At 38.1% G+C, this 20,877-nt stretch overlaps 1 protein-coding gene across 1 annotated transcript in view; it reads left to right on the top strand.

The window, feature by feature from the left end:
• bmper (BMP binding endothelial regulator) overlaps positions 1 to 20,877 on the top strand; it is a 208,335-nt gene that overhangs the window by 120,938 nt on the left and 66,520 nt on the right. Inside the window, exons 12-13 of the mRNA XM_003222264.4 lie at positions 6,310 to 6,639; positions 19,663 to 19,999. Of these exons, the coding sequence (XP_003222312.2) occupies positions 6,310 to 6,639; positions 19,663 to 19,999 (667 nt within the window). The remainder of the gene's footprint in view (positions 1 to 6,309; positions 6,640 to 19,662; positions 20,000 to 20,877) is intronic.

Raw genomic sequence — 20,877 nt, 5'->3', positions numbered from 1 at the left:
CTGTGGTGTTGGGCTGGAAAGAGCATAGAAAGTGGGAAATTAAAAAAAAATGTTTACTTAACTGATTTTATGCTTCAGGATTACATCCTTGAAAGGAGAACTAATATACATCAGGCTGAATCAAGAAGAAGTGGGATCTGAAATGGGGATGATTGACAGATAGAGGAAAAGTAAAAGGAAAATACAAAGAACTGAACCATACGCTCTCAAGGATTGATCAATTGAAATAATATTCGAACGAAAGAAAGTACAGCTTCCAGGTGGGTTGGGGGTGGGGGGTGGGGAAGGAAGGGAATAATATTATTAGACATTTGTGGAAGATAAACGCAGAGTTGGCAATGTTGAGAAAATTGAGTGAATGATATGCTGTTCGTTCTATAAAATGGTTGCTGAAATTGACATTATTCTACCTCTGTTAACAATAAAAATCTATTTTAATTTTTTTTAAAAATAAGTAAAATGAGATAAAAAGCCCCGTTCTTATGTTGAAAATAGCTGATATTCACATGTTTAATTTTTGCTTATATAATTAAAAGAACAAATGGATTTTTTGAAAGGAGATGTGGTTTATTGTATAAACCGCACATGTTAAATGCAAGGTACTTGGGCCAAATGTGGCCATTATGTCATTTTATATGGCCAGCAAGGTTTTCAATGTATGCAGTTCACAATTACAATCAGCCCTTTGGAGAAACCACAGGACTGATGTGGCCGTCAGTGAAAATGTGACATCCCTGATAAACTGTCAATTTTGACTAGCTTTTTTGCATCTAACATTTAAGCAGAATTCAGTGACATGCACCATTCTATTTAATTTCTCTACTGGCATAATTGCCTTCTGTAGAACTTTGCCACAGGTATGGTAGAGTCAGACAACTCTGTATAAATCAGAGTCCTGTTAGTATTGCGTTCATTCATTCATGGGCTTCTGCAATTTAAAACAAAATGGAAACATGAATATTTGTATTATGTTTTATACACAACAGACCCAAACATATGTATTTTGTGTAGATTTTTGTATGTAATGTTCCTTATATGGTTTTTTGAACCAAATATTTCATTGTGGTTCAGAGATTTGCTCACTTGACAGTATAATTGCATTCTCATCATTATATTAAACTGTAAATATGAATAATATTGTTTGGTTATGAAAGTAGAACAAAAACATAAACTTCACCCTTTGTGTTCTATGTTATTGTGCAGCAATGCAAGTATTTTCCTCATAAGGAACCACATAAAACCTAGCTGACTGCTGTAAATTTAAATGATGCTTATGCAAAACATTAAACACAGTTCAGGTAAATGTGCCAGATAGGATATATCTGAAAACCTCTAGCTGCATGTAATACAGTGCTGTGGATAGAATTGTGCTAAATGTGGAGATGTGCTTAGCTTGTGCATGTTGGTATAGCAAATCAATAAAAACTCACGGTATTGATTATATTAGAACTCTGTGTAAGGGCATATAGATTTTCCCTTTCTATACGAAATGGTAAATTCAATCTGCTTGTTTTTCACATCTGCTATAGGTGTCTTTTTAATTAATGTTTGCTACTGTTTGATTTAAGGATCAGCTGCATTGTTTTCGTCCTGAATCTTAATGTTCATTCTGGCTAAGTGTGCTCTCTGTTTCATTTTTTGACTTTTAAAGCCAAAGCCTGTTAAGTTATGTATATGAGAACAAATTATTCTTTCAATTTTTAATGTCTTATTTTTTTCTTATAAAACATCCAAACCCTTCTTAGTTATGGTTTATATAATATTTTTCTTGGCTGCTGTAAATTAACTGCAAGCTCTTTCTCAAGAGTATGTTACATCTGGAAGCTTTGAAATTAGCTTGACTGATCGGGTGTTCTGGCCCTTCTTTCCCCTGATGACTTTTGTACAGGGTTTGTATGCCTTATATTACAGCACATCTCATTTGCAAGATGGTCATCTTCCCAGCATGGTACTTTCCCAACTCTTTTATATTGCAGTGTATATGTTATTAGACACAATGAAAACTGTCCAAAAATCCTTCAGAACTCCTTACAATGGTAAAGTAATTTATAGTAGCAGTTCACCATGCCATGACTCTTAAACTTAGTGGCTAAGTCTTGGGACAACAAATCTGTGTGATTTATTTATATTATTGACTCAGGAAAATGGGTGTTGAGCATGTGTAATTAAACTTTACAAATGGAAAATGAAAAGGAAGCAGCTTCGAGGTATTAAAGATGTGTGTGTATGTGCATGTGCTGAATGTATATGGCAGTGTACAGTTTGCCAATGTGCCTGAGTATCATTTTTAATGCATGAAAGAGATGTGTAATCTAATGAGGCAATTGGAATAAATGAAAAAGACAATGTTTGGAGAGCAAGACAAAACAAGCATTTCAAAGTTCCATTCATGTCAATGGGAGAGATTTCAGCCTGAGGTGAATGCACTTAACTTGATTTGAAATGGTCTTAATGGCCATAACATGTGTATGTGGATTTCTGTTTGCCTTTTACAGTTCACTTCGGTCATCTCAAGTTTTTCTACTTCAAAACTCCTCAGTTCATCTAAGTACTCACTGATCTGGATTAGCTGACAATATGGTGGAGCAAGGAACGTTTCATATACTGTATTTCACAGTATCATAGTTGCACTCCCCCTCTTTTTTGGGGGGGGGGGGGTAAGGGAGTGTGACTATTATGAGGTAACGACTTATGCGGTAAAAAGCCTCCCCCCCCACCTCATTGTGTCTAATATCCTCAAAGGGGGCTTTTTCATTGTATAAGTGGGTGAAGCTTCACCTGCCTGCACAGCTTTACCTCCAAAGCTGTGGAGGGGAGAGACAGGCAAGTTCTCCCACCTGCCAATCTCTCACTTCTGAGCTACATAAGGGTCTTTGTAGCTCAGAAGGGAGAGGTCCACAAGCGGGTGAACTGGCCTATCCATCAGCCTCTCCCTTCCAAGTTACAAAGTCACTGTAGCTCAGAGAGGAGAAGCAGGTAGGTGGGCAAGTTCACCTGCCCAATCAACCCTTGGCCAAGACAAGCACCCATAGCTCATGCTGGAGAGGCAGTTAGTCTGATGAACTTGCCTGCCCACCTGCCTCTTCCCTGTACAGCTATGAGGTATGCCTCAACTGGCAGCCGAGACAAGCCATGGAGCTCCAAGGGGACAGGCACCCTCACCCACCCATGCACTTGCCTCCTTCACATAATAGTTACACCCTTGAACTAAGGGTATGACTATCATGCAAGGAATCCTAAAAAACAAAAAACAAAAAACAAAAAAAACCAAGACCCAAAAAGGGTGGCTATTATGCAATGAAATATGCTATACTCATGTAGAAGTTGAAAATATTTTGACAATATGTTAGCCCACAAAACCTAGACCATGGAGTCAATGCTAGAATAGGGACAGTGCAAATGCAGTGACAAGAGGCAGGGGAGGGAAGGCCCTTTATTTTCCAAACTGAGAATGAAATATAACCCCCTCTTTTGTTCTCTTTTTTTTTCAACCTTAGCATGGAAGCAATTTTAGGTGATTGAGGTAGAGCGGAGCCTTTACTTAAGCTTCTCTGCAGACACACTGGTGGCCATTTTAATAGGGGTTGAAATAGTTCAGCCTTATTAAAAAGAATTCAGCAGAAATATTTTAGTAATTTAGCTGAAATCTATTTTGCAGAAATGTTTGGAAATACTGCATAGAACGCTGTGGAGCCATTGTAGTGAAGATGGAGAAATGCAGTAGAGCAGAGTGAACCTGGAATATAATTATTTGTATTTAACTTTCCATGTTGTTTTTCATTACTCATTACATGTACCAACCATATAGATTTTATTACATATTCAAGGCAAATCCCTCTTTATAAGAGGCAATTATTTTTCTTCTTCTGCCTGTGGGTCTGACCTAAATAGTCCAGAATGGACCATTTTTTGAGTAAAATGAAGCCAAAAGCAGTGAAATGTTTTGGGCACACTTTAGAACAGAGACATTTCACATATTATGATTTTTAAACTCATTGAATGTAGAAATAATCTGGAACAGAATGAAATTATCCAGAACTTCAACTTCTCTGTATTCCTGGCTCACTGGATTTATCAGTTCCACTTGATTTATCAAATTTGTCATTTGTTGCATTACCACAAAAATAATTAGGAGCTATCATTTTGTACTCATCCTGTATTCAAGGAAGTGGCCTGAAAACCAAATATTTATGCTCATCAAATTAAGGGGTCGAACAAGGGAAGGTGTGAGTAACAGCAGATGTTTCAAAACAATCCACACCAATCAATGTCTACTAGCTTTTCCAGGTATAATATCTATGTTTGGGGAAATGACCAAGAGCACCAGCTTTCCAGATGGCAATTTTCACAAAATATTCCAGTTGCAAGAACACTAGGTGGGAATGATACACAAAAGAGAAAAAAACATTTGCTACTCCAGTTCTTCATATTGCAGCAGAATTGGTGCTACTGTTTTTACCAGCCTCGTTTCCTGCTTACTATTTAAAAAAGCATTATTAACTTTGTGCAGCCTATGCTTGTATAGATTGTAGGCAGGCATCAGTGTAAAGTAAAACAAGAAAAGAGTGTTGTGGCTGTAGCTACAGTTGCAATGGAGGAATGTATTCAGAGCCAAGAGTAAGGGAGTGAGGATAGAAGATACAGCTGGTGAGTGCAAGGTGCAAAACAGGAGTGGTGTGGCATCATGAGTTAAGATAGAATTAAAGGAGGGGAAAAGGTGAGACATACAAGTGATGGAACACAGGAAACAAGAGGGTGTAAATTGAACAAAGGAGGGAAATTGAAAGAAGGGAAAATGAGAGATTCATTGGGAGGGTGCAGAGAGCAAGAGAGAGGGGGAAAAGTTATAAAAACTACAGGAAAGGGAGAAATGGTGTCCCAAGATGTGACAACGATGATGATGATGATAACAACAATAAATGTATTACCCATCTCTCCTTGCAGTACAAAGCAGGGTACAGCATGGTTAAAATAGAGAGATAAAACACAACACCATTAATATAAATATCATAAAATACACACAGGTAAAATGCTGGTTAAAATTCACAAGTTAAAATCGACTGGGTAGGCTTTCCGAATGTGGTAGGTCTTCACCTATGTCTTAAATTCTGACAGCTTATCTAACTGTCAAATCGCTGGACACCCCAGTTTTGGGGCAGATGGTGAATTGAATAGAATGGAAGAAAAGGTAGGAGATGCAAATGCTGGAATACACAAAACAAGGGAGTGGAACATAGTGAAAGTGCAAGACAGGCTTCCTGTGATACTTTCATGGATTTGTCTTATTGTGATTTATAAAAAAAACTGATGGCGAAAAATATTATAGTATTGTGATGAGAATACTATAAATTAGACAGGCTGTACATGACAAAATGTTTTACTGATGTAATTTACCACACCATATGTAAATTAACTATGCAGATTTGAAGGACTGGAATTATTTATGTATTTATTAATTGGAAAGGGTCCCTTGCACCTTCTAGGGAACATGGGAGCAATGTAGTTAAACTTAAGAACCCTTTTTCAAGGCTGGCATTGACCAAAAGTTACCTTCTGGTTTGGGAAATGCTCCCTTAACAAGGTGGGTAAACTGCCTGCATACATAATATTACATTTTCCCCATCAATTCTTTGATAGTGACCTCATTCTGCAAGTCTGTAGTACAATCTGATCTTCTACATATTTGCTATGGGTTTTACAATCAAGATAACCTGAAAGCAGTTACAGTACTTTAACAACAATGGGGGAACAATGTTATCTGCTTCAGAGCTTCAAAAGCAGTTTATAATGCAGCGTGAGGAATTTCAGTTATAAGATGGACAGGCTGAATGGGTGAAAAGGGGATTAAGATCTCTCAAGATATGATTTAAGCTCCCATAAACTCAGTCTGATCCTTGAGCTCTTAAAATGAATTCAGTGGGAGTTACTCCTGATAGGTATGTATCTGGATTGCATAATAAAGCTGTAATGTGCAACATATGGATTTTATGACCAATCACAATTTACTTAGCCTGCAGATGATGAGTAGTTGTAATCTGTGGGACCAGTCCAGTATTTCAGGGTTTTGTAGTAAGCACAATTCTTTCATTTCATATCAGTAAATCCAGGTTTCCTTTTGAATGTACTCTTGAAAAGGGTTTGCAACTCTATCTTTCTGAGTTTACTTATATAGCTCTTTTGTTTTCAAACATATATAAAACTTGTAATATAGTTGGCCCTGAACGTGAATGCTTTTAATTCACATAATTTCTAACTTTCCAAACATGAACATGGGTCTTTATGACACTTTTGTTTCTCACTTACCTGCAGAGCCTGGTGTTTGCACTGTATTTGGAGACCCCCACTACAACACTTTTGATGGACGGACATTTAACTTTCAGGGAACGTGTCAATATGTTTTGACAAAAGACTGCTCCTCCTCTACCTCACCCTTCCAGGTGCTGGTGAAAAACGATGCCCGGAGGACTCGCTCTTTTTCTTGGACAAAATCTGTAGACCTTGTGCTGGGCAGCAGTACCATCAGTCTCCACCAGCACCTCACTGTCAAGTGGAATGGGACACGGATATCTCTACCATACGAAACAGTACATTTTCACATCGACTTGGAAGGCTATTTGCTGAAAGTGACAACAAAAGCAGGTGGGCTTATGCTGAGTGCTCTTCTTCCCCTACTGAGTCCACGCTGATATTTAATTAATCTGATATTTGTTTATTTAATTGATCTCATGTGTGTTCATTTTATTTTGTTACTACCTTTTAACTATTTGATATAAACCAAAGCACATAACAACTTCAAAAGAAAATATAATATATCAATGTATATGAAACACCCACTTATCTGCTAAGGGACCAGAGTGCTATCAGAAAATAGAATTGTTTGAAAAGTGGAATCCAGGTTATTTTTGCTTGCAGAGCCATTGGTTGCTTTAAAAAGTAAATGATATACAACATTACCTTTGAAGGCATGATAAATCTAAAAGGTCTTTTGCCTACATTCAGAAGCTGTTTTGGGTCTCTTTTAAAAGTGAAAGAGTAGGATATTATAATATTGACAATAAAGTGATTCAAGGAGGGGCCCACTCTTTTCACAAACAAGCCTTGGGACAGTGCACGTGTTTGCAAGCAGGCCCAATCAAGCCTCGTAGGCAAGAGGAACTAATTAATGAGTGGATCCTTTGTCAAATTAATGGAACTTATCTGTAATTTGCAAACACTGAAAGAGTGAGTAATCTGAAAGTCAAGTGTCAAAAAGTGTGGGGAAGCCTATGTAATAAAGTTGAGAAAAAAGAGGTGTAGTGTAGCAGAAAAATAGAACACCAGGATCAGGTCAGAATTAATGAAAGGAATAAGAAAGTATCAAGATTTCTTTAAAAAGACAATCAAACTCAGAATTATATTCACCAGGTAGTGGAAACTACAAAATGAAGGACCAGGGGAACATCCCGCATAGCAGAATTCCACATCTGAAGTTCACATTTTGACACATTAAGCATTGCCCTGTGTTGGTATCCCATGAAGAACTTCACCATAAAATCTCACGGTGTGAAAAAAAAAATAGCAGGAAGAAGAGAGAATCTTTGAGGGGAGTTGAATCCAATCCATCTAGGTTTTATAGATACAGTTTTATAGTTTTATAGCCAGCACTTAACTTTCTTCTGGAAATATATTTGTAACAATTAGGACACCCTAACTTTCTTCTGGAAATATATTTGTAACAAGGGCAATCGTTCTGGAAAGGGTGTCCTGTCCTACAGTCCTGTTCCTATGAACATCAGACTGCTACAGTTTAGACCAGGTGAAAATTTTAGAAGAGCTCCTAAACATAATTCCCTGAAGAACAGAGCACAGAAGTTCAATCTTGATGTAACCAAGATGTGTATCACTTTGATTAACTCTTACATTGCCATCTAAGCAACCAATATCCTGGTTTATATTTTACCAGTATTTCAGTATTTTCATAATTCCACCATTGTCTAAAACATTTATGCTTATATTTATTTTCATTCCTATGATATCCAATTGAAAAATCTTAGATGGGCAACATGTTAAAAGTCAAACGTCAATAACACTAAGCTGTAATATTCAAACTTATTTTAAGTACTTTTTGCCTGTACAATACTGGTAAAAAAACATCTCCAGGTAAATGTCCAGCCACATTTGCAGAGAAGGGGAAAGACCTCATAAAGCTGCAGCTCTCAGGAATCCATAAACTTGAGTCATGTGGTGTCAAGCTGCATTAATTTTACAGGTGGATCCTAGTTCTCTCCTTAATCTAACAAAAGCTGTTGTTATCCTTGCCACTGTCTCCAGTTCTAGTAGAATATATCTCCAGCAAGTGTGGAAATGTTAAATAGACATAGTCCAAGTTTACACCGGTCACTAAAAGTGGTGCCAGATCTACCCAGCCAAACCTACTGTGGTGCCATGTAGGCATCCCGGGCAAGGTTGCATTAGCCCCATAGGACATTGTCACATCCTCCTCCATGTTACTGCTACAGCTTTCAGGTGGTCACAGAGCTTCATGTGAACTTGGCCATTACGGGTGTCTCTGCTGATGTTTGAACAGATTGTCTATGAGACCAGAAAGAAGGAGGGGAGATTACTCCCTGCTGTTTGTTTAGGTGCTCCATTTTCACATCAGAGGAGACATCCACAAAGGCCAGGAGTTCAAATACAGCTCCATGGATATCTGGGAGTGGCAGCAACAACTCTGGATGAGACACTTTCTCTCCCTATTTGGCGCAGGGGAAGGATGGTGGCATAGTGTCTATCTGGACAACAGATTGACCTGAATCAGACCCAGTCCAGACCCTATCCAGACCTATCCTGGGATACTTTGGAGTTTCCATCAAGCTCCAGAGTACCCTCAACTTTGCCAAAAGTGGGTCATAGTTGGAAGAAAGCAATAACTCCCAAAACTCACTGGAAATGGCCAACATCATATGGAAAGCAGGTAGTGGATTTAAAGTGAATCCACTTAATGCCCATGTAGACCTGCTCAGAGAAGATTTAATGCCATGAGTGTCTTTGTGCAAATATTTATTTTTAGGAAGTAAGTGCTTAAATACAAATATTAGTACTTCCTGCCATGGACCCATTACATCAATGGGAACTTATGAAGTCAGCATTTACACAAATTGTTTTAATTCAGTGCATCTGCTATAGTGGAGACTAACAGGTTTAGGCCAGGTTTAATGGGAATTCAGAATAAAGAGGAAGGCCAAACAAACAGAACGAATAGGGCAAATACCTTTTCTCATTGGTGGGTTAAGACTGAGAAACCAAACAGGACTAATACCCACCTCCCCAAACCACCTCCAGAGTTCTAAAACCGATTTATGTTCTTTGTGCAAAGATAAGGAAGAAATTGCAAATAATTTCCTAGACAGTTTCCTCTTTTTCTTGCATGAAGGGTGTTCACCCATCGACCCATAATGAAGTGAACAAGTTTGTGTTTTATAAGACAACTAGCTGTGCCCGGCCACACGTTGCTGTGGCGAAGAATGGTGGTATGGGAAATAAAGTATTGAGGAATTGGTGGTAGTGAAGGTCAAGGGTAAAGGTTTTCCCCAGACATTAAGTCCAGTCATGTCTTACTCTGGAGGTTGGTGCTCATCTCCATTTCTAAGCCGAAGAGCCGTCGTTGTCTGTAGACTCCTCCAAGGTCATGTGGGATGACTGCATGGAGCAGCGTTACCTTCCCACCGGAGCAGTACCTATTGATGCACTCACATTTACATGTTTTTGAACTTCTGGGTTGGCAGAAGCTGGGGCTAACAGTGGGGGCTCTGTCAGTTCCCCCAATTCAAATCTGCGGCCTTTCAGTCCAGAAGTTCAGCAGCTCAGCGCTTTAACATGCTGTGCCATCAGGGGACATTATTTCCTAAAGGTTGTGAATATACAATATTTCTGATTGGTTTTTTTTTTTTGTCTGTTGGAGGCAAGTATGAATGCTGCAATTAGGAAAAATGATTAGGATGTAATGGCCTTGCAGATTTAAAGCCTAGCTGTTTCCTCCCTGAGTGATTTTTTTGTTGGGAGGTGTTAGCTGGCCCTGATTGTTTCCTGTCTGGAATTACCTTGTTTTCAGAGTGGCGTTGTTTGCGATATTTTATATGCTTCTACTGTCTGTGGCCCTGAGAAAACAGAGGATTGGCCAGACTTTGATGATGGGAATCCTTTGTTGGGAGGTGTTAGCTGGCCCTGATTGTTTTCTGTGTGGAATTCCCCTATTTTCAGAGTGTTGTTCTTTATTTAGTGTTCTGATTTTAGAGATTGTATTGTTCTGTTTTATTATACCACATTAATTTTTATATATTCTGATTTTAGTGTTTTTGAATACTTGGAGCCAGATTGTATTCATTTTCATGGTTGACCGCAACACAATAATAATAATAATAATAATAATAATAATAATAATAATAATAATAATAATAGTAAGGATAGTAATGATAGTAATAATAATGACTTTGGTAATACATAGTGCTTCACTGCCTTCTCAGCTTCCTTTCTGGAAGAATCCTTTCTTGGGAGGTGTTAGCTGGCCCTGATTGTTTCCTTTGTGGAATTTCCAATTTCCTTGCTTTATTTACTTTCTTTATTTCTTTATTTCTTTATTACTATCCTGGTTTTAGAGATTATATTGTTCTGCATTATTCTATCCTAGAAATTATTTCATATCAAAGTAGAATCTCACTTATCCAACATTCGATTATACAATGTTCTGGATTATCCAACACAGTCTGCCTTTTCATAATCAGTGTTTTTGTAGTCAGTGTTTCAAATTCATTGTGATATTTTACTGGTAAATTTGTAAATACAGTACAGTAGAGTCTCACTTATCCAACATAAGTGGGCTGGCAAAATGTTGGATAACCGAATATGTTGGATAATAAGGAGGCATTAAGGAAAAGCCTATTAAATATCAAATTAGGTTATGATTTTACAAATGAAACACCAAAACATCATGTTAGACAACAAATTTGGCAGAAAAAGTAGTTCAATACGCAGTAATGCTATGTAGTAATTACTGTATTTATGAATTTAGCAATATATCATGATATATTGAAAACATTGACTACAAAAATGCGTTGGATAATCCAGAACGTTGGATAAGCGAGTGTTGGATAAGTGAGACTCTACTGTAATTACTACATAGCATTACTGCGCATGGAACTATCTGTCAAATTTGTTGTATAATATGATGTTTTGATGCTTAATTTGTATAACGATTACCTAATTTGATGTTTAATCAGCTTTTCCTGAATCCCTTCTTATTATCCAATATATTTACTTATCCTGCCGGCCTGTTTATGTTGGATAAGTGAGAGTCTACTGTATATTGATCATCTTATATTATCTGCTTAGAACTGGATTATATGAGGCCCCTTCTTCACAGTTGTATAAAATGCACACTGAAGTGAATTATATGGAAGTGTGGAGTCAAGATAATTCAGTGCAAAGCAGATAATATAAGATTATAAATGGGTTATATAGCTGTGTGAAAGGGCCTTGAGTCTACACTGCCATATAATCCAGTGCAAATTAGATAATCTGTGGAAGAAGCCTAAGTGAGGCCTAAATTTGCCTGTCCCCTAACTGAAACCTGGCTGTCCCTTGGTTGCTAGGCAACCAAGTGGGCAGAGATTAGCCCTCTAAACTGGCAGCAATTGGATAAAAACAATTATTGCTCTCCCTCTAATTAGGACTTTATTTTTCTTTTCTTTTTGTTGTATCAACGTAGAGGCGTGGATGATGGGTTGTGTTGTCAAATTTCGAGGTTGGGGGGCCTGTAGTTTTGTTGTTTTGTCCACTGCCCTGATGCCATCACTCTTTTATATATATAGATAATGTAACTCATTTGAAGCCAATCTAAGAGGTTTACATTTCCCATCAATCAAAACCTGAATTAAATTACTAAAATGATGATTTTTTGCTTGATGCCATTTGTCCTGGTAACAAATTGTATTAACGTTTGTGTTAAAAATTCATGAGGGTGGGAGGATAGGGAATTGTTTGTTACCCAAATGACAAGCACTGATTGTGCAGAATTGGCTGTTTTGCAAACCTTTCAGATCCTACCAAATAGAGTTTGGATCTTATAAAAGATGTGACAGTCTTCACTAGTTTCTGAAGGATTCTATGGCTGCTCAGAATAGCGTTTGAAAACCACTGAGATTGGAAATACGTGAGCACAGTGCCAGAAGTACTTGTAGAACAAGGAATGAGTTTAGTAAAACATATCCAACCCAAACAAATGTAATAAAAGAAAACAAATCCAGAAGGCTTTAGAGGACTAACTAGCAAATGTGTTCTGCATAAGAATCCTCTGGTGAACCAAAATCTGGTGTGATATTAAACCCCAAGTGTGAAAGAAAAGCTGTTTGCTGTGCTTTCCTGAAGTGTGGTAGTGTTGTGTAACATCTGTCTGGGTTCGTTTTCTGCCTAGATGAATTGCTTCTGTGTTTGGATTCAGTCTTTTGTGTGCATATGCATCTTGCATCATTCAAACCTGAAATATGATTTAATAGTGAAATTGAGAACATCTGGTAGCTTCTTTAAATAAAGACAGCAAATGGGAAACACAGGAACTTGAGAATGTTGAATCAAATCTAAAACAAATTATATTGGTGATCAAGGTGGTTGATGATAGGGCTTTAAAAAGTTGTTTTTGTTAGTCCATTCCATCAGTACCAAATTAAAATGAATTGGAACTTAAAGCAAACTTCCCACTGGCTAGATGCTTTGAACATCTGCTTGTCAACAACAGTTTTAGCCAACATTCCCTAGCAGCAGCCAGAAGGGCTCTTCTTCCAATGAAAAGGTTGGACTAAATGGTTTACCAGACCCACTTCTGCTCTGTAATTGTGAGTACGCCAGCCAACAAGCTGCCTGCCAGAATATGTAGTTGTGAGTAAGTGCTCTGACACCAGGTCCTTCCATAATATCTGAGTCTGTTTTCACACTGCACAAATAGGATTACACTTAAATTGCTGTGGTTGCATTCTATGGAATCCTTAGGTTCCATAGAATTTATGAACTGTGGATCCTACGACCCCATGGAATATTGCCATGGCTTTCAAGTGGTATCATAGTGGTATAATTGTAGGGTATGAATGGGATTTTTAAAAGCATCAGTATTGTTACTCTAAAGCAGTTCCTATACTTCTTTTCGGGGGGGGGGGTGTAAACCACAGATCAAGAACATATAAGGGACATTTTTTAAAAACAGATAGGGGTGAAATAAGGCATACTGTTTGAACTTCTGGAATATGTTATAGTACACTACTGTGATTGCAGTATTGTGCATTTGTAGACTAATTACTGATTCCTGTCCACACTGCAGAAATTTTACAAATGGCAGAAGGACTTACGTTGAATCGCATAGGTGTGGCCTTGGCCAATGGTTCCTTTCATCCTACTTAAGAACTTTATTATCCCTGTAATAATAGGACATTATGGGCCCTCTTGATAAGCTGGTGGCCAACTCAATAGTTATGTTCACGTGTATGTTTCCCACTGGCTAATATGATGGATGTTGTGAGCAGGGCTTTTTCAAGTGTTGTGCTGACCCATTAGCCCCATTCAGGCATTTGTTTGAGCCATTCGTTATTTATTTCCTCTCTATTTATTTACTCTATTTATACCCTGCCTTTCTCTACCCTTCAGGGGTCTCAAGGTGGCTTACACAGAGGCGATTATTCCATGCCTTAAAACATATACAATTTAAAAATTAAATTAAATTAGATTAAAATTAGACATATTAAACATTTAAAAACATTACAATGCACAAAATCACACTATCCATAGTCGTAGACCAGGCCTTTCCATAGCCGTTCCATATACAGTATTCCAAAGCTGTCATTGCACTGCCCTATTCACTAAAAGCCTGAAAAGGTATTTGCCACAGCCAAGTTTTTACCTTTTTTCTAAAGGCTAGGGGGGGGGGGGGCTGATCTAATGTCACTGGGGAGGGAGTTCCATAGCCGAGGGGCCACCACTGAGAAGGCCCTGTCTCTTGTTCCCACCAGTTGCTCCTGCGAAGGAGGTGGGGCCAAGAACAGGGCCTCCTTGGACGATCTTAATCTCCGAGATGGTTCATAGGGAGAACTCTGTTTGGACAGGTAAGCTATAGGGGCAGGATTATATATTCTGGCTCCAGCCCTTGTGTCCTCTTGCCTGCCCTGTAGCCATGAAGCTGTAAGCAGGTGGAGGGATAGTGCTGTGCAGGCTGGCCTGACCCCCTGCAACTTTGTGTCTATAGACCATATCTCTTCAGACATTGACCTCCTAGATCTGAAGAGTTGTTGTACTCATTTGGGTATGGGAAGCATACTCTTTATGAATGGCAGCTTGGCTCCACCAGGGTTTCCGATCACAAGATCTGTTATGTTCAAGTTGAAGTGAATGTGAGTGGGACCAGTAGTGCAGGCTGATGTCCAGGCATGAGAATGTAGGTCTGATGCAGGCAGTTTGCATGAACCTATTTCCCTTGCAAATATACAGTGACACTCATATGTTCAGGCAAAATCTTTACAACGCCCTTTGCCCTCTCCCTACCCCCTACACAATGTGTTTCATCATCTGGTGTGTTTCACCATCTGGTTAAGCCATTACTGTTCCATGAGGAAGCCTTTGAGGCAGGCTGATAGTTGTTGACCTTCACAGATGTGCCGATGGGGAAAGAATCCAAAATTTGTGTTTTTGTTTCCTCAGCTTGATGTTGCGGCTCCTTTTACTGTTTTCTTCATTTTTAGAAAACTTTTAGCCACCTTGGATTCCTTAGAGAAAATATTTTCAAAATGATAAATTAATAGATAATCCCACCACCACCACTTTTCCCATGCACTCCAGTCACTTTTCTCACAAATTTAGTGAACACTCACCTATGGATCCTGGTGGGGAAAGGTTCCTGGGGAATGCACATGCAAAGGGAGAGCAGTAGGTGGGAGGAGGCTTACAGAGAAAGCCAAACTCAAAACATGCACATATATACTCTAATATTTGACAGAGATCCAGGTTCCCAAGCTTGTGTCTCCATTGCCCTTGATCTACCAGACAAAAGATGGATGTGAAGCAAAGCCATCCTCACTAGAGACCCATTTTGGAGTGTCTCCTCCTGAGCTAAGAGCTCATACACCTGCTCTTTTGTCCCCCTACAAAATAGAGCTTCAGCTATGGGTTCATTTATCAGTTGCAAGACTAAAATTTTTGTGGCTGTCTGCAGAATGCACAAAAGAGAAGCATTATTCATAAGCTCTAATTAAGAACATCTTGAGTGTCTCTCTTCAGCGCCAACTGAATTATGAAATTCCATTGAATTCCTGAAAATCAACGTGGGATGCTTTAAATTAACTAAGATATTACTTTTCTTGTTGTTCTGTTTGGCTCTTCTCTCAGCTCAGCAAATTACAGCAAACATTATTGCCTTTGTTTTGGTAGAGCTAGAACAAACATGGCATAGCATGATTCACTTAATAGTATGTAATTATAGCATACTGCAACCCACATTATTTCTCCATTAACAATGGGATAGGCTTATATTCTTCATACAAAATGCTGGTGTGATATTTTGATCTTGAGGGTAGCTACACAAGAGCATAGAGGGTTGAATTGACAATGAGACAGTAGTTCAATTACTACTCACAGTGAGTGAAAACAGTGTTGCTAAGACTTACATCTATTTCATATGTGATTCACTTATATATTAAACTAGGGAAACAATCACATAGATAATAGAATCTTAGAGTTGGAAGAGAAACATGGACCATCTAGTCCAACCCCCTGCAACGTACAAAAAACTCAATCAAAGCAACCTCAACAGATGACCACCCAGCCTCTGTTTAAAAGCCTTCAAAAAAGGAGCTTCTACCACACGCTAATGCAGAGAGTTCCACTGCTGAACAGCTCTTATGGTCAGGAAGTTCTTCCTAATGTTCAAGTGGAATCTCCTTTCCTGAAATTTGAACCCATTGCTTCGAGTTCTAGTCTTTAGGGCAGCAGAAAACAAGCCTGATCTCTCTTCCTTATGACACCCTTTCAAATATTTAAACATAGCTATCATGTATCCTCTGAACCATCTCTTTTGCAGGCTAAATGTCTCTAGCTCTTGAAGCCATTTTTCATAGGGCATGGTCATTTTAGTTGCCCTCCTCTGGACACATTCTAGTCTGTCAACATGAAGCTATATTGTGCTGAGTCAGATTGCTAGTCCATGTAGCCCAGTTTTTCCTAAACTGTTCTTCCAGAAGTTTTGGACTTCAGTTCCCAAAATCTCCGATCAATGGCCAAAGCAGCTGAGGCTTATGGAAGTCCAATAATCTGGAGAATGTGTTTGGAGATCACTGCCAATATTGGCTGTTTTGAATAACAGTATTTTCTAGTTTCATGCCTAGTTCTTTCTCAGTCCTGCTGAGATTCTGGAAATGACAGATTGAACCTGGTACTCAGAGTGGGTGAGAATTTTGTTTCAGTTTTGTTTTGATAAACATTAATAAAACTGGAAAAGTAGAATATATTACCATGAAACGTAAATGCTCAATTTTAAAATATATGGGTAAACTAGCACTGAAAAGTCCTTTTTCTGGGAGCTAGTACTACATGGCTGTTTCTATACCGAGAACAGCTGAACCTCTTGAATTTAGCTGTTGCAAATCAGAAAGAATATAATTTCAGTTGAGTTTTCAAGAGTTCACATTTTATTTAGAAAGGACTTGAGGTTTTTTAAAAAATACAGGTGTAGTAAAAAGAGAATTTGACAGATAATCCTATGCCTGGCCAAGACTTTATTCAAGTAAAATATGTTTTTAAATTGCCCCTTCCCTTCTGCTACCCCTTCATGTCATTCTAGTGCCAAAAAAGTAGTTTACATCTAAAATATATCCATAATCTGCCCTTAGAAAGAAAAGTCGGTATCATTGTATAACATTATTCTAAATGGCAATTATAGGCAATCAGTTGACTCTTTAACTGAGAATGATGTGATGTGTTTTTAAATGTCCTTATTGCACGTCTTTTGGGCCTTATATATCATTATTATATTGTTATTTATTAAAATATTTGATATCAATTTTCATATTATCTCAAAGTTTTTTTCAATATAGCGACATGCTTTATCATCTGAATGGCCCAGTATTGTCCATTCAAAACTCTGACTTAAAAAAAAAATCAACTTAAGAACAAACCTACATAACCTATCTTGTTTGTAACTTTGGGACTGCCTGTAGTTGGTTTTTTATGGTCTTAAGCAGAAATCTTTATTAGTAAAGCTGCTAGAATTCCTGAAACAGCATAGCCATTAGTTAGACCGGCTAGGGAATTCGGGGGGAAGGGGGAAGGATTATTGCTTAAATTTAGTCTTACTTGCACATCCTGGTGCCTGAGGTTGTCTGAGGTACCTCCTCACTGGCCACATTCCTCAGCAGGAGGCGCAAATATGCCTGAATGATGTGTGAAAAAACTCCAAAACAAATTTCTATACTAGGTTCAGCTGAGGAAGGATAAACGATCAATGATATATTAAATGTGCATGATTTCTGTGTATGTGGCAGACAAGAGGGATTTGTAAGCATCTGAACTATAGAAACAACTTGCTTTTCTTTAGCACTTTTCATTGTTCTCTCCATTGTCAGTCTTTACTAAGTTGGTCAACAGGATTAGGCTGCTAAAAGGAATAGTTTACTTCTTCAAAAGTAATTACAGCTATTTCTGTTTGTGCAATCAAGGTGGTAAAGGCTATCACAGTATTTCATTGCATCTTTATTTGTCAAATACTGTGTATTTAACTATGTTAAGAGTTGTGGGAACAGAATCCAGAGTCCTACAGCCACTTCTGCTTAATTAACTAGAAGAGTGTGACAGTGTGAATGCCGCACCTTTCTTGGTTGTCACTTATTCTGGGCTTAAACTGTGGGAAGATTTTTATCCTCATGACTGCTAATCCAATAACCATCTGTTTAGTCTTTTGTAATATGCTAACGTGTTTTCTAAATGCAGGAATTCTAAGTTGAGATCCCTTTAATTCCAGTCTAACCTACCACAACATTCTGTTGCATGTGCAATTTCTGGATATTAGGCCTGTGTGATCAATGAAAAAAAATGTTTCAATACTCATTAAGAAATAGTTTACGAAATAGTTTACGAAATGTTTACGAAATTGGACGGGGTCCAACGAGTTAACTACTTTTTCGTTACTTTTTGTTAAGTAATTGTGCCAATGGGGAAACTTTTGGGAGGCTCCTTTTTCCCTCATTGTTAGATATATTAATATAAAACTTGCTACGATTATAGAACACATTTATCACTGATAGCTCATCAAGTTTCTGAATATTTCACACATCCACAGATTTTTGGGAATTTTTCAAATTTTTTACAAAGAACAGTTTAAAAAAAAACCTAGAAGAGCTATCTCCTTGAATTTTCTAGACAATGACACAATATAACAGGAGATCATTCTCCTCAAGCTTCAGAAATATTCATAAACCTACTGATTTTTGGGATTTTTAAAATGTTCTGCCAAAACCTTTTAAAAAAGCCACAACAGCTATCTCATTGAATGTCTTTAGCCAACAGAACTTCAATTTAGAGATTTCTACCCAGCCCAGCACAAATTTACTTACTAGTATTGAAGCATCAGTCAGTCCTCCTCTTTGCAGATTCAACAATTTATTGGAACTCTGGCTGCTGCTAGGAGGATCAGATCTCCCCCCAATCGTAATTGGAACTTTCTGATGCTGAGCAGAATTCTGGGAAATGTAGTTTAGGGCAAGGCCTTTTGAATTCTCTGTCATAGGACTCCTCTCCTTTCAAAACTACATTTCCCAGAATTCCATGCTGTCTCGGTCTCTTTCCCATCTCACTGCAGAAGTGGGATTCTGAGCAGGTGACACTTTATTATAGCAACAAAGGAAATACAGTCTTTTCTGAGCAACTCTTGATAGAAATATATTATAAAGTTTTAGATTCAATAATACCTGCTCATTTAGCAACCTACTTCTTTTTCATTTTCTACCTTTTCTATTATCTGAAGTAATTTGTTTTGTAATTGCCATACCTCATACTCTCTTAGTAGGATTGAAGCAAAAATGGGAATGAGATGACAATGAGATGAGAAAAAAGTGTATTTTGTATTACAAGTCACTGCTTGTAGTGTTCTGGTGGTTTAAAAAAGTTTATAGAAGGTAACTTTTTAGTTACTTTTGATAAATGAATAACGAAAGCTTTTACCATAAAATTGGGGATTGTAACAAATTTCTCAAACAATGTAACTTTACAAGTTCTGTTGAAACCATCGTTTGGTAGTTGGGCATGATTTGCTGGCTTAATATTCCAGGTTTAATTCCTGACTTTTCCAGTTTAAAAGAGCTCACATATTAGGGATATAAAGGCCATGTTACTGTGGACTTAGAACAGTAATCATGTAGCTGTCTCAGTGTTTTGCATGCAAACCCCAGAAGTCCTGGAGAGTATAGCCAAGTTAAGGGATGCTTGAAGCTGCATTCCAATGACATTTGGAGGACAGCATGATTTTATCTGTTAACAGCAGGAGTATTCATCACTAGGCTGGAGGAATAAATAGTTCTGGCTCAATATATCACATAACTTCACGTTATTCACATGTACATTGCTGAAGATGAACGTTCTCTTCTCAACTTCTTTTTTTAGGACTGGAAATCTCTTGGGATGGAGACAGTTTTGTTGAAGTCATGGCTGCACCACATCTTAAGGGCCGGCTTTGTGGTCTTTGTGGGAACTACAATGGGCACAAAAGAGATGATCTGATTGGAGGGGATGGGAACTTTAAGTTTGATGTGGATGATTTTGCGGAATCCTGGCGTGTGGAGTCAAATGAATTTTGTGCTCGCCCTCCAAGGAAACAATTTCCAGAACTGTGCCAAGGAACAGTAAGGGTAAAACTTCGTGCCCATCGAGAATGCCAGAAACTCAAAGCGTGGGATTTTCAGAGTTGCCACTCCACGGTGGATTATACTGTGTTTTATCGGTAAGTAATGAGTGAAACGGGAGTAAAATTAACAAAATTATTGCCAAGGAATGTGCTACAAATCCTCTAGAAACTGGATGGAAGAAGAGGGACAGGGTTATATATGATTTGTTTAAATCCAAGTCTTCAACAGAAAATGCTTCCACATCATCTTTCATACGGTGAATAAAACAAAGCAGTTCTTTCCTGCCCACAAGCTTACATATAAAAGACATGATAAAGAAGGTGAAAGGAATGGAGAGAGAAGAGGAAAGGAGTATCTCAGTCAGAACTTCTTGAAGTTTAATAGTAATTTTTATCATGGTCACCTGGAAGGGAAATGATTCAGAAAATGGAGCTAAACAAAATGACAATTTAGCAGAACCTCTGGAATGGCTGCTGTACAAAAGAGTGGGAGTGGAAGTCAGCAGTGGGTTCTGACATATGATGCTGGTGATGCTTTAGAAATGTTGAGGTATCGGGCTAAACCTGGCAGCCTTCCAAATAAATCCCTATGGATTTACTAGCCAGGAAGTAGTTTTGATACCTTGGCTTCCCATAACATAGCTGGCAGACTGGGAAATGGTTGTTTTTTTACCTACTGCTGAGGAACAGTGAATTTGTATAGAACTGGCCCACTACGATAGTATATAATTAGTAAGTGTTTAATAGCAAAGTAGCTAGTATTGTCAAGGGAGCTAATCAACACACTCTACTAACACTAAAGAAACAAAACTAAACCCCAAAGGAAATATGAAAGAGGAAGAAGATTTAGCCGTGTTTTAAAACTCATAATTCTCATTCCTTTTCCCCCAACACATTTAGTTTGTTTGTGAAGACATTTAAACTGAATATAACTCAATGCCTGGGAACCCTTTAACATTTTTACAGTGGGTTTT

Source organism: Anolis carolinensis, chromosome 6 (genome assembly GCF_035594765.1).
Source record: "Anolis carolinensis isolate JA03-04 chromosome 6, rAnoCar3.1.pri, whole genome shotgun sequence".
NCBI lineage: Eukaryota > Metazoa > Chordata > Lepidosauria > Squamata > Dactyloidae > Anolis > Anolis carolinensis.
The sequence above is the reverse complement of the archived record's forward strand: the minus strand, read 5'-3'. Positions and strand labels throughout refer to the sequence as shown.